This window comes from Tetrao urogallus, assembly GCF_951394365.1.
Source record: "Tetrao urogallus genome assembly, chromosome: 17".
NCBI lineage: Eukaryota > Metazoa > Chordata > Aves > Galliformes > Phasianidae > Tetrao > Tetrao urogallus.
In genome coordinates, this window is record NC_136830.1 from 8,997,321 (window position 1) to 9,010,878 (window position 13,558).

At 45.2% G+C, this 13,558-nt stretch overlaps 1 protein-coding gene across 3 annotated transcripts in view; it reads right to left on the bottom strand.

Moving 5' to 3' along the window:
• Positions 1-458: 458 nt before the first annotated feature.
• LIMK2 (LIM domain kinase 2) overlaps positions 459-13,558 on the bottom strand; it is a gene marked incomplete at both ends in the record, with an annotated part of 28,535 nt that continues 15,435 nt past the window's right edge. For 2 of the 3 annotated variants that reach the window (XM_079544034.1, XM_079544035.1), the window contains 14 exons: positions 459-615; positions 1,184-1,341; positions 3,148-3,203; positions 4,548-4,722; positions 5,104-5,169; positions 5,352-5,408; positions 5,695-5,826; positions 6,577-6,663; positions 8,947-9,133; positions 9,846-10,042; positions 10,888-10,993; positions 11,333-11,521; positions 11,788-11,897; positions 13,070-13,205. In XM_079544034.1, coding sequence (XP_079400160.1) covers positions 459-615; positions 1,184-1,341; positions 3,148-3,203; positions 4,548-4,722; positions 5,104-5,169; positions 5,352-5,408; positions 5,695-5,826; positions 6,577-6,663; positions 8,947-9,133; positions 9,846-10,042; positions 10,888-10,993; positions 11,333-11,521; positions 11,788-11,897; positions 13,070-13,205 — 1,813 coding nt within the window. Of the gene's footprint in view, positions 616-1,183; positions 1,342-1,972; positions 2,077-3,143; positions 3,204-4,547; positions 4,723-5,103; positions 5,170-5,351; positions 5,409-5,694; positions 5,827-6,576; positions 6,664-8,946; positions 9,134-9,845; positions 10,043-10,887; positions 10,994-11,332; positions 11,522-11,787; positions 11,898-13,069; positions 13,206-13,558 lie in introns of all 3 variants that reach the window. The other variant, XM_079544033.1, reaches the window with a different exon arrangement.

Here is a 13,558-nt window from a genome sequence, read left to right on the forward strand (position 1 = left end):
GGTCTTTTGCCAGATGTCCAATTTTCCCAACTTTCTGAGCAGGGCAGTCAGTGGGAGAAGCAGTTCCAGAAGTGGTGGTCCTTGCCCAGGAGAGTTTCCTATAGCAGTTACCTCCCTGGCTGATGGGCCAGAGTGGCTTCACAGCTTGCAGCCAAGTTCTAAGGCACCACAGTAAAGAAGCCTGAAAAGGCCAGAGAAGCATTTCTCAAGCCAGAAAAATAGTGTTGAGCAGCTTTCATAGGTGCAGCTGGCAGGAAACAGTCCTTTTTGCTTCTGAAACATGCCAGAAATCCACAGTGAATCAGGATGTCTGAGAGGAGGGCACTGGGTGGGGAGAGAGAGGCAATGCAGCGAATGCACAGCATGGTGCCCTGTTAATGCCCTGAAGTGGCTGAAGTGCATCTCCCTCCCTGTTGCTCAACTCCAGCAGAAGTGATGCAGGCAGCAGAACGAGCTGACTAGGTTGTGTTTTCAGGTAACTTGTCACGGTTCAGTCCGTACTGCACACTCACGTTGTGGTCCAGCTCCTCCAGCTCAGATGGGAGGGGGATGGCAAGTTCTCCCAAGTAGAGGGAGAGAGCTTCGAAGGAATCTTCAAGCTTGGAAAAAGGGGGCCTAGGGACAACAATGAGGAAGTGTGAGTGGGGAACATGAAGCAGAACAGCATGTGAAATGGCTGGGCCAGCTGTCCATCCAGGCTACCATCCCTGCACAGAGGTGTGAGCAGGAACATGGAACATGATTTCCCCCATTCCATTTCAGAGACAGACAAGATCACATCTGTTTGGGCTATTAGTTTTTACAACTGATGACCAGGAAGGTCCAGCTCTTTTGGAACCCTGATCTGAAGCTGTGAACTTCACAGCTAAACTGAAATAAAATTAAGTATTTCTATTTCATACCTGCTGCCTAGGTCTGCCCCTACTTTTTTCATGAGAGAAATCCTGAGCAATCAGTCCTCCTCTACCCTGTCTTAGATGTTGCTTAAGAGACCTTTACCATACTCAGCAGCCTCTCTTTCCAAGCTGTTGTCAGGCTTTCCTCACATGGAAGCCTTGGAGCATTCCCACAGAACGCTGGAATCCAGTCCTTTCCTGCTCTATGTGCAAAACAATCCTTCCACCAAGGGTAGATGCACACATCCTCCAAGCTCACCTAAGAGTTCTCCCAGCCCCAAACCTACCTGCTCTCTGGTTCCAGTCTACAGCAAATGGCAGCCAGAGGGAAAAAGGCTGGAGGACAGTCAGCAGGAACAAATTTTTCCCAGAACAGCTTAACATTAAGGCCAAAATCCAGTGTGCGTGGAAGACAGTCTGGGTCAGCATAAACCTGGCCTATGATCTAGGGAAAAATGAGAGGAGTGTTGAAGTACAAGAAGAGTCCCCAGATGTTACCAAGCAGGGAATTCCAGCATTAGGGAGGGGGCTCCTTCATTCAGAGTTTTAAGGTGAAAAGGAGAGAACAGAAACACCATTCCTCCTCTCCTATGGCAGTATTTGCAGGAATAAGCAAGGCGCTGTGCATATCGGACTCAGCAATATGGCCACTGTTGCAGAGGAATTGCCCAGACACACTTTATCTCCGAGGTTCTTCTGCTGGAAGATGCAGGATAATGTACATCTCCCAGAGAACTCAACAGTGTCCCTCTGCTGTGCGCTGGCCAGGATGACGCAGCCGCCCTGAATGCAGGCAATGAATACAACCTACATCACCATCCCATCCCTCCTCTTCCATGCAATCATACAACACCTCCAGCAAAGCTTCGTATTCATGGAGCTTGACTTAAAATGGTGCTGCGAAGGCAACAGCACCACAAATTTCAAGTTGCTCAGTTAGTAGCAAATTGAGCACCCTACAACCAAGGGTAGGGAGTGGAAAGAACAACTATAAGCAATACCCAGAAAGTTACAGGAGAGACGTATGAATGGAACAGCGATAAGTCCTGCCCTGCCACTCAGAGTTTTGTGCTCACCACAAACCCCACTGTCTCACTGAGGTGTGCTCCACCTCCAGTGCCTATAGGGGACTTAAAGTGTACTAAGAGGGAACCTCCCCACAGCAGAGAGTTTGGGCGATCTGGGCACAAATAAAAGGTCAGTGTCAATACAGATTTTCACATGGGGAGAATATTAGGTTTAAAGCTTCATCAGGTATCACAGAAAGGGTGTTATTTATAACTCTCAGGCTCTTCCATGCCAATAAACTCAGCACTACAACTGACAACTACAACCACATCCTGTAGCGAGACAGCGAAATGCCTATTATGTATTTTGGCAGTGTTACTTCCTTATCTGCTTTTTGAGTGCTTAACTTTTTTTTTTTTTCTTTCTTAGCATTTTTATTTTGGTAACAATTGAAATGTTCATATCCTACCACCCCATTTTTTTTCCTAGATGAAACAACGGTTTTAATCCCACATACAGATTTTTTACGTTCCTAAATCTATCACTCAAAACCACAACATTGTCCAAGAGGAGGGCTCAATACAAACACAGCTCCTCGTGAAGCCACAAAGATTTATGCACAGACACCTTCTTTGTTCTCTTTATATCCAAACACTCAAGACGAAACTGTGCTGGGTCTCTCCTAGTGTTCTTGTAACTGTTGCACTACCTGTATATCTAACACCTCACCCTTCATCTGTATTTTCACTGTCTTACATACTTCTATAACTTAATTACCTTGCAGCTTAAGTGGTGCTCTCTGCTCTGCAGGCAGGAAAGCCCATTATGGCATAAGATTGTGCAATGGCTCAGAGATATGCTAAGCCAGCAGACCTTAAGGTGTATGCTTCATTAACAGAGCTGCAAAGAGGTTTCAGTTTCTCCTTTGAAATCAAGTGCCTTCTACACTGGAAGCCCTGAATTTACTGAGGATATGCAGCTGAGCACTCTTTTATTCTGGCAACAAAAGTAAAAATAAAAATCGTAGTTCTGGGGAACATCTCTTCTAAGAAAATGGATACTAGGACTGATCAGTACCTGACAAGAGGATGGATGTGGAATAAGCCTGCACTCCCAGCTTAATTCACTGTGCTATCAAAAAAGGCTATACACTCAATGACAGGGCTTGATAAAATGCATGAAAGGAGATGGCAACAGGGAAAGGAAAGTCCACTGAAGATGCCATGTTATGTCCTGGACTTACCTCACAAAGAACTATCCCAAATGAAAAGATGTCCACTGTCTCATCATAGCTCTGTCCTGCAGGAAACATATGGCATTCAGCTTTGTGACAGACAACTCCTCACCCAGCTATTCCAGGAACTGCCAGCATCTCTCTCAGGCTTGGCCTCCAAAGCTTAACTAATCCTATTCCCTTGAGGGCCCTACAAATGGGATACAAAGCAAGGCTTAAATCTGAGCAGGGTCAGTTGCCCCAAGATACGTGTATCAACTGCATCTTTGTATACACCACTATCACATATTTTAACTCTGCTTCTGTCTTGCACTGGGGAAGAAAAGGACAACACAGGGAAACTTCACATACCAGAGATGTAAGGAAATGCTACAGATAGCTATGGAAAGCTGCCCATTTCCATTGACTGGTGTTCTAGTGCCTCTCTACATAGCATTAAGTCAGCATCCAGCTTCACCAGCAGCCAGTCCCCACTGCAGCGACTGCAGAGGTAATAAATTACACACTAGCAGTGCTCTGAATCTGGGAACACAGACTGGCTCCAGCAGGCCATTCTCTGCTTACAGACACACCCCTCCCAAGCCAATATCCAGTAAACAGCTTTTTTTCTAGAGGTGACGTCAGACTGCATTCTTGCTATTCTCCTGACAAATGCCAGGTCTGACACAGCCTTCAAGCAGCAGCCTGCAGGCCTTTAAAGAAAAACAGGAGAGTACACAAGAAAGCAACGTGAAGAACTGTTGAGCATGGGGAGAAGAGCCAAGTCCTCTTTTCTCTGGTGAGCTAGGTTGGGCAATACTGATAACACAGCCACCCCAAATGCTCAGCCCAGTCAGACAGACCTGCTTATTAGGAGGAAATTGAATCCATTATATTTCACCTTTACCTCAACTCCTGCAGGGACAGTTTTTCTCCTAATGAATACAGTTCATTCTGTACAAAACTGAGGGCTATAAGCCAAAAAACAGATTTCCCTGCACTTGGACAACTCCTATCCTCACCCCAAGCCCAAGAGTTCAGCAAACCTGTCTGCAGATGGCTTCTCCCTGGATCTACACACCCACACACATAAGCCTCCTGGAGTTTCATGACTCCATGTCTCAAGGGACAGTTACAAATGTGAAACTGTAACAGAAATTGTTCTGAGGTTCTGTCTTCTTTCAGGTACTGTACCGTAACAAGTTTAGTTTTGCCACTCTCCTGAAGAATCCCAGTGTCTGCCCGAAACATTCCCTCTGCTAGTATGAGGGCTTATCAGGACAGGTACAGCAAAAGAAGAGCAGCTAGGGTACCTGCATGTATAAATGCACTCGTGTGTTAACAGGTCTGAAAGAGCTCTCTGTAATCCTATCATCCCTATCCTTGACACAGGCTGGCTCCTCACCCGCAGCCTGGTATGACTGTCTCACCATTTAGCATCTCTGGGGCCATCCAGTACGGGTTGCCAACCACTGTGTAGCGCTTCTTCCTGTCACTCTTCCGCAGGGTTCGTTTCTTGGCAGATGGCTTCTCCAGAGTGGGCTTTTTTCTTTCCTCCACAATCAGCCGAGACAGTCCAAAGTCAGCCACCACCACTGTCTTATCCTGCACAGAGGATTTAGAACAAACTGCTGACTTCCCCCAGCTCCTTTCAGGAGCAGAGAAACTGCAATTCCTGTTCACTGTCAGCAGCAGCGAAAAGAACAGTAGCAGCTGTGTCAGTATTTAATAGTTGAGATGAACTGACTCTTATAACACTGACTGTTAATAGGAGACGCTATTAGGAAAGGGGGTAAGAGATCAGTGAAGAAACAGTGAAAGCAAGATTAGTCTGGAAAATCTTATGTGAAGGTGAAATTCCCTTGTTTAGGGCACCAAACCCTCTCTGAAATTAGTCCCACTCTGACTGGTGAGGGCTGTGAACTCAACATCATGTGGAGAGAATCAGGGAAGGAAGACGACGTGGGGAAGAGATGCGTAGCTCACCAACTTGATTAAGCAGTTATGTGAATTCAGGTCTCTGTGAATGATGCACATGGAGTGCAGGTAAGCCTAGAACAGAAGAAAACTCTGTTAAGGGTTTCCAAGCAAATATATCCCTTCACATTTACAAACATCAACAACCGTGTGCTAGCAGCCTGGCAGGATCCACAACCCCTCAATCATCATCCTACTGAAGCTGCTAACCCTGACCCAGGAGCTTTGCCCAGTGATGCAGGAACAGTTTGACTTACCATTCCAGAGGCAATTCCTTTGGCAAAGCTGACCTTCTGCTGCCAGGGAAACGGGTCCTGAAAGACAAGTCCTCACCAGTCAGGGACTGTCTTACCAACCATCTGGTGACAACTCCTCCTCCTCTACAGGGACTCTTACAGAAGTCAGAAAACAGTGATACAACTCCAGCAAAAAGGCACTTCCTGCTCCAGTCTACCCACAGCTAAGAAAAAGCTTTTCCACACAGTTCCACAGGAAAATACTATCAACAAGCATCATAAGGCTGGCACACCCACAGTGTGTTGTCAACCTCATGCCACAATAAGTAGAGGCCTACCAGGCTTCCCCTCGGCATGTGCTCACCGCATTGCGGAGGAAGTCCTTCAGGGTGCCACCCTCGATGTACTCAGTGAGGAGATTGAGCTTCTTGTCCTTGTAAAGTACACCAATGAACTTCAGCACATTGGGGTGATCCAGGCTGCGCATCACTTTCACCTGGGAAACAGAGACACATCTCAAAGCATGAATGAAGCAACTCCTGGTAAATCCTCTCTGTATATTTATACTGCTCCTGTCCAACAGAGGACAGCATTCCTATCCTGGAGGTTACCTCCAGGCACCAGAGTGCACTCAACCCCTAATCATAAAGCATTCAATTACCTTTTGCCTCTTCATTTCCACATCATGCAATTAACCTGATCTTAGTCTTTAAGGAAAGCACCCTTGGATTCAGCAAACTTTTCAGAGACAGAAGTTCTGCAAAGCAGCTATCTGTTCTGTACTGCCTGTCAGGATCAGAATAGTGGCGTCAGCTCTTTAGGGAGCTGCCTGCCTTTAAGCTAAATGAGACTGAAAAACATGCTAGGCAGCCGCCAAGAAAATAGTTTAAATACAGCAGCAGTCTTAAACATCTTATGGATATTGGCCTGCATCACTTGTATTTGTGCAAAAGGCTCAAGGGAAAAGTCCTTTATGTATTTGCACAGCTGCTTGCATCAGACTCTGTTTTATATCACTGAAAAATTAATGAACTGAGAGCTGAAGTCATGGCTACTGCTCAGTGTAAGCAAGTCACACTTTGCTGCAGCAAACATTCAGCTGGTGTCAGGCTCTCTCTGGTGCAACATCTCCCTCCTTAGCACTTTGATTCCTGCCAGTCTGCTGGCACGATAATGCTCTCACTGGGGAAGATGGAGGACTGTCACTGCACTCATGGCTCAGAAACTTCTGGAAATTTGCTCCTACCTCTGTCAAAAAAGTCTTCTGCGTTTCCTCATCACAGCGAATCAGCTCCTTCATCACCATCACCTTTCCTGTTGCTTTGTGAGTCACCTGATGGAAACAGAAACCACAACTACAGGCCAAGTTCAAGAATAAATAGCTCCAGTGCTCTTGCGACTCTTCTGAAAAGTAACATCCTCCCCCTCTATCCAGAGAAGGCATTAAAGAAAAAACTCAGAGCCCAGGGATCTGAAGAAAACAACATAAAATTTCTGCTTTTGGAATTCAAAGATTCTGTAAGTGAAAGAGAAACTCCCTAAAGCTGATAGAGGGTCATAGCAAGAGACCAGCAGCATCCCAAGAACCAGAGCTAAAGTCTCCTTTTTACGAAGCTTATGGCTGAGCTGTCAAAACCTCTGAAGGCATCAGATCTGTACTTGTGCATGTCTCAAGTTGCCTTACAGAAAGCACCTGCCCAGCATGATGCTCGCAGTTTATACACAGGTTCTATCAGCTGCATTCTGTATCAGCAAAGAAATTAACGTTCACTTGCATAAGAAATGAAACCAAACAACGCAAAGCTACACTACACTTTGGTATGCTTTGGTATTAATGGAGGCGTGAAGCTGACTGGTTTCTAATGAGCATATCAAACTTAATCGTGCAAGAACTAGGCTGCACAGAATGTTCACTTAAGGCAGTTGTTTTACCATGCTCCTTAGGAGCAGTGTTTTGCTACCTGCAAGAAATATCCCAATATGGCACACACCCAGAAAAAACACACCATGAACACTGGGCAGTGCACTTCCTAGCTCTTGGCACCGAAAGCATTTCCAATTCTAAGAGCTGCCTGTATCCAGATGACTTATGGCATTCTGCTGTTTTCTAGAGGTTTCTTTTGATCAGTTCTGCCTTGCTTGTACAGATACAGGAGTGAATAGAAATGTGCCAAATTCTAGTAAGTGAGTTTTCTTGGAGTCTCCCTTTGGAGTCGCTTTGCTTGGATATCTAAATCTCTTTGAAATTTCTAGGTAACTAAATAACCACATTCTCTCTAGGAACAGAAAGTGACTGTTCTGACCAGACATAGTACTTGCTGCAACTAAAATTCAATCCAAAGATCAAGAAAGTTGTTGCTTTTTTGCCTCATACCTTTTAAATAAAACATCTGTCAGAAAACCTCTAGAATTGCAACCCAGAACATGAGGCCCAGTTATAATATTTCAGAAGCTTGTGAGCTTTTGCAAACACTGTGGCACTTTAGTTCTCATTTGAACCACGGGACATAGCAGGGCTAATACAGGTGGAATACAAATGCATGAAATAATAGAACAACACAACAGAAGCAAGAGAACGAAATTCTTCTGCTCCCATTTGAAATCAAGCATCCATATATAAGTAGCGAGCCAGGGAACACTATGCATTTCAGCCAGGGACATGAAAGCCAGGGATATCTAATACCCAAAGATAAAGGGAAGTGTAGGGACAAAGACAAGGCAAGGCTAAGTGGTATTCTTAAGCTGACATACCAGCAGAACTGAAACAAGTGTCATCATGGAACTCCAAGAGGTCAATTTTAACTCCCAGAGCATGCACCCGAACAGAATGGCTATCAGGTAATTTGAGCAGAAAAAAAATGCCTTTGTGCCATTGACTGTGGGGACGCAGATGACAAAAGCATGCGACAGAGGAAAGGTTCTGCTTACCTGGACCTGTTATTTGTCTATGAGCAGAGGAGAAGAGAAATATCCTCATTAGTACAGTATAGTATAGTAGTACTGGCCCACCACCATCCATGGAAACGTGATGAGTGAGGTGTAAGGAGAGAAGTCCCATAACATGCTGAATATCTGAGTACTGAGGAGCTCATACCACTTTCAATAAAGCAGACAAAGCTGCCCTGATGCTGCAGATGCTAGGATAACAGCTCCTTAAGCACTCCTATTCAAGATCAGCTTAAAGGCAAGAGCACAGAACTGCTATTAATGGAGATTTTTAACTGTGACAGCCATGTAAGAGCTGATGGCTACCACCACATTTAGGCTCTGATCACAGTTCTGAGCTCACTGAATCAGCCTGGCAAACCCTTCAGTATGCCACACTAATGGTGGAAGAGCAATACTGAACTGGGGACTTAATGCACTTCCCTACTCTCCCCACTTCACCCAGGTGCCTGCACTGACATGGGCACTCTAACTCAGGAGATGAGCCAGTATAGCCAAGATTGACATTTGAAAGGGACAAAGAAACAGAGAAATGGATCTCACTGAGCAGCCCAGGTGAGTTCCAAGACTGATCACTATCAGCAGGACAAAGAAAGGCCACACTGTTGAGGTTTACGAGATAGACTGCTGTAGACGAAGTAACTGATGAATGCTTGGGGAGGTCCCTCACCTTGATTGCTTGTCCAAAAAATCCTTTTCCTAGTACTTCTCCATGAATGAGATCACATGGCCGGAAGATTTGCTGGGAGCAGCTAGAAGAGGAACGTAGAGATTCAGAGCGACTGATGTCGCGGCTCAGGAGGAGGGGCTCCTTTGGAGAACTGGGGCCAGGAGACTTAGAAATGCTGTTACTTCGCCTAGAAAGTAAAGGCAGTGAGATCAGTAAAGCTGCTAGGAAGCTTTTGGTTCAACGTATATCATCATTAGCTCCTAAGGGACCAGTTTCCAGATGCATTTTAGTGCTCTTCACATCACAAAAGTCAGATGCTCTCCCAGCACTGTGGAAGCTCCTCACAAACCCAGAGCAACTTCCAAGCCTGAAGTGCCTAACAACAATGCATCCCCTGCACTGTCAATTAGAGGTGGAGCTCCTGAGGAGGAAGAAGCTGTGAAGATGCATCTTTCATTACTTCTAAGCAAAGATTAAAATACTGACTCAGTGGCAAATGACTGAACAAGTGACTGAGTGCACCAGTCTATAAAAACAAGGTTTTTTTCCCAACTACCAGTCCCATTCCCTTTGAGGACACATTCTTCCCCAGCCATTTATGGCTGATAAAAATCTGACTTTCTGTTTTCTAACCATAAAACCAGTATCTTCTCTATGGTAGAAGTAGAGCTCCTCAGTTTTATTAAGTAAAGTTCATCACCCTGACAGGGAACAAAGACAGCGCATCCAGCAGTAGGATGTGAAGGCCTCAACTGCTTCACCAGTGGTTCATACCAAGGCTCATACCATGGATTAGTCACATCTCCGCAGTCATTTCCAACCACGGGGCCTAAGCACAGAGCAGCCCAGCCAAGGAGCACAGGGCAAAGACAAGCTAGTCAGAGCCTTCAAGGCTTTACCTGAGGGATCGTCGGCGGAGCGTTCCTTCCAGATTCTCCTTGATGTCCAGTGGAGAGATGGAGTGGGGAGAGATGGGGGACTTTATGTGGGTGGGAAGCCGCGAGTCCAACCGAAGCCTGTCTAAGCGCTGTGAGACAGGGTCATGCTCTATCAGCAGCTGCAGCGTCTGGCTTGTCTTGCGAATCAAGTCCTCCACCTTCGAGCAAACCAAAGGGAAGGATGGTAGCAAAGAGCAGGACTATGAATGGCAGCAGACAGAGGAGACACAGCAGAATGCCCTTCAGAAATCAGAGTTCAGTTTTGGTTTAGTTGCACACACCACAGTTGTCTACCAGACAAGGTAACAACACAGAAGTTTCTCATGCTATTCAAAGCCTCTTCTGTTCTGGTCAAAAATAACAGACCAACTTTTTTTTGTTTTGTTTTGTTTTGTTTTTGAGAAGTGTTTGAAAACAACACAAGATTTCACCCTGAACAATGCTGAAAAACGTTGCTAAAGCTGTTGTGTTCCTAATGTTCTACCCAATGCTAGCAGTAAAATCCTCACATAGTGAAAGCAGAGGTGGTCTCACTACACTCTCGCAGCCTCACCTGATAGCTGTAAAAAGCATTTTCTTGTAAATGCAGACACCAAATATATAATTTTTTTTTCAATGGTAACCTCATACCTAGGATAAGCTGAACCTCTGTCTATTACCAGATGCCTCTAAGGTGATTAGAACAACAGACTTCACTAGTAATACACATTAAGTCTTCACAGCTCTCCATCCTCTAACATGCCACGGCTTTATGCTTTCCTTATCATCTTCCTCCATGAGTGAATGCCACAAATTCAGAACTGCATCCTAACTGCATTTCCTCCTAATTCCCTCTTCAGCTAGAGTAAGCAGCAAAGTTTGTCTTTTTGCCTGTTCTTACTGCTAGCATGAGTACCGTGGATGAAGACATACGCTGTATGTAGGGTGGGAGAACAGTGCCAAGAGACAGAACAGCTTTAGGAAGAGAGATGAGAAGGAGGCTTTAGAACAGAACTCTGCCCACCTCCTCCACCTGTAACGTACGAATGGGAGCTCCGTTAATTTCCAGGATACGATCTGCAGGGTGGATGGCATTTCGGACATCTGGGCTGATGTGCATCCTGTTAACTCTAAACACAGGTATTACAGTGGTGAGGAAAAAGTCAATTTGGCCAGAATCATCAAAACTGTTTGACCTCTAATGCTTCCCTTTCTATTAGTATTCCCTTGAAGTAAAACAACACTAATTTCCATTAGAGTAAGTGCTTAGGTTTGAGCTGGTTTGGGGAGAGCTTATCATCTGTTGAATGGCAAAAATTGCTACTCCATTACAGTTCTTAAATGTTCCCGTTCCACCAAGACAGACCTCCACAGCAATTAAAGCAGCTGGCAGGACAGCAGTACTGCAGAAGTTTTACCAGCTCCCTCTGCACAGACATGAGCTTTGCACACAGCCTTGTCATACTCACTCCTTCACTTGGACGCCAGTGGCATAACTGGAGCAGCCGCCCTCAACAGACACAGAGAAGCCCCTCTTGCCATCAGTAGCTGCTGGCATGGAGATGAGTGTCAATGTATAAGGCAGCTGCTCGCGCAGAGACTCAGTGGAATGTTTTTCTATCATCGGTGTCAGCACAATCTGGTTATGGCATTTTCCACTGGAAGAAGTGAAGAGAATCATTGTGGTAGCGTCCTACCCCTCACTGCCAAACTCACACTTCTGAGTTATTGCAGTGGCCCTAAACTACAGTTCTGATGCTTGTTCCACTCCTTTCTCCCCCCTCTCCCTCCCATTAAAGGCAGCTTCTTGATATTCCTTAGCCTAGCATTAAGCTGAACCACATGGAGTCAGCTAAATGTGGCTTACACATAGAGCAGGGAGCAATGCAATTTCCCATTGGCAAAGCATGCAACTCTGTCTCACCAGTAGAGAGTGGAATGCTGCACCAGTGCATAAGTGTCCCCATCCTCAATGATCACTTTGCAGCTCATACAGGCAAAGCACTCAGGGTGATACTTGTATTCTCCAGCCACCTACAGACAGAAAAGGGAAGTGCTCAGCAAAAACAAAATCCATCAGCGTTTGCAGCTACTGCCTTCCTCTCATTGATTTGGTCATTCAGATCTCAGAGCTGAGGAGCAGCTTTTACTGGAGAGTTTCCTTAGCCCATTCTGCCTTTCCAGAACCTCATCCCTGCTGCTTTGTTTGCAAAACTTCGCTTAAACAAACATGTCAACATGCAAAGCAAAGCCTGCGTCCAGGAACCTCTGTTACATTTGGCAGCTGCTCTGCTATCAAAAATAGTTGATAGTCTGCTGCGGACTAGTAAACAAGATATTAAACCTTCCTGTTCACTTGCTCTTGGCATGATAACTAATGTTACGCCTGAATTAATAAAGCTGAAAGGGCTTTTTTTTTTGGCAGACAGGCAATGCACAAATTAGGATACTTTACCCAACAGCTGACAGGGAAGAAATAAAATAAAATAAAAAAAACAGTAAGCTGAAACTACGAAATACTTCTGAAGGATATTTTTCTACATTGAGGTTCTATTTTCCTTATGATAATTTCCCTTATTGACCATATTTTGCAAAGACTTCAACAGGCAATGAGAAACTGTTTCAGTACTACTATTGAGTAACGTTTTCATTGAGGCTTTTGAAAAATAATGGGTTTATTTCATTCTTGACAGCTTTAGAGGTTACATATTTGCAATGCTGGGCAAGCAGTGGAACCCCATATTGTGCAGGCATAGTTCAGTGTTTTAAACCAAGCAGGACTAATGCCATTTCAATTCAGCACTGGCCTGAAACCCACTCGCACTATAGTCTAGGTGGCAATCTTCCCCAAAGCCAGAACTGCTGCTTATCCTGAGCTGAGAGGTCTGACTTTGCACTGCAGAGGAAAACCACCCCACAAACACCGGTGCTCTGTGCTACAGAAACTGGCATCCCATCACTCATCCTTCTATTTCTCATTCTCGTGCATTTCAACACCTTCCTCTTTGTTCACATGCTTCAGATCTTCATGCTCCCTCCTTTAAGTCACTCATTAAAAATGAATGTTGATAAGCCTTATTGTAGATGTCTGATACAAAAGCTGTATCAGGAGAACTATCACTTTCAGTTTATTTGGTTGTTTGCATAGTGAGGACAACTCCCAACCAAGGACAAGGAGGTGGAGGCAGGTATAGCAGAGTTCTTACCATCACAGGTCCAGTCATCAGCAGAGAGCAGCCATGGCAAGATTCCCCAAACTTCCCCCAGTAGTCTTTGTGGCAGTACAGCTTCCCATCTTTCTCATAGTACCAGTTAGTGAGGGGATCCTGGCATTCAGAACACCTTGAATGAAACAAAGAAGCACAGTTCCAGTTAGCAGTGAGTCACAGAGCAATGGAAAACATCCCCTCCTGCATGGAGAAAAGAGGCACTCAGCAGCAGCTCACCGCTGGCTGTTCTAGTTTCTGGCTCACTAAATCCCCCCATTTGTCAAGGCATTTTCAGCTGAGGATTTGTACCAACACCATGGTTTCGTAAGGAGAGGTGGTGTCAACCAATACGAAGGAAAAGGCAGGCTTCCAAAGTTTCAAACAAATTCCATTCACTTCTTAGAACACATCAGTTGGTTTACACATTCTGCATTAAAGATATTAGTACTCTCTCCCTCCGTGTGCAGCTGGCAGGCACGCAGACAG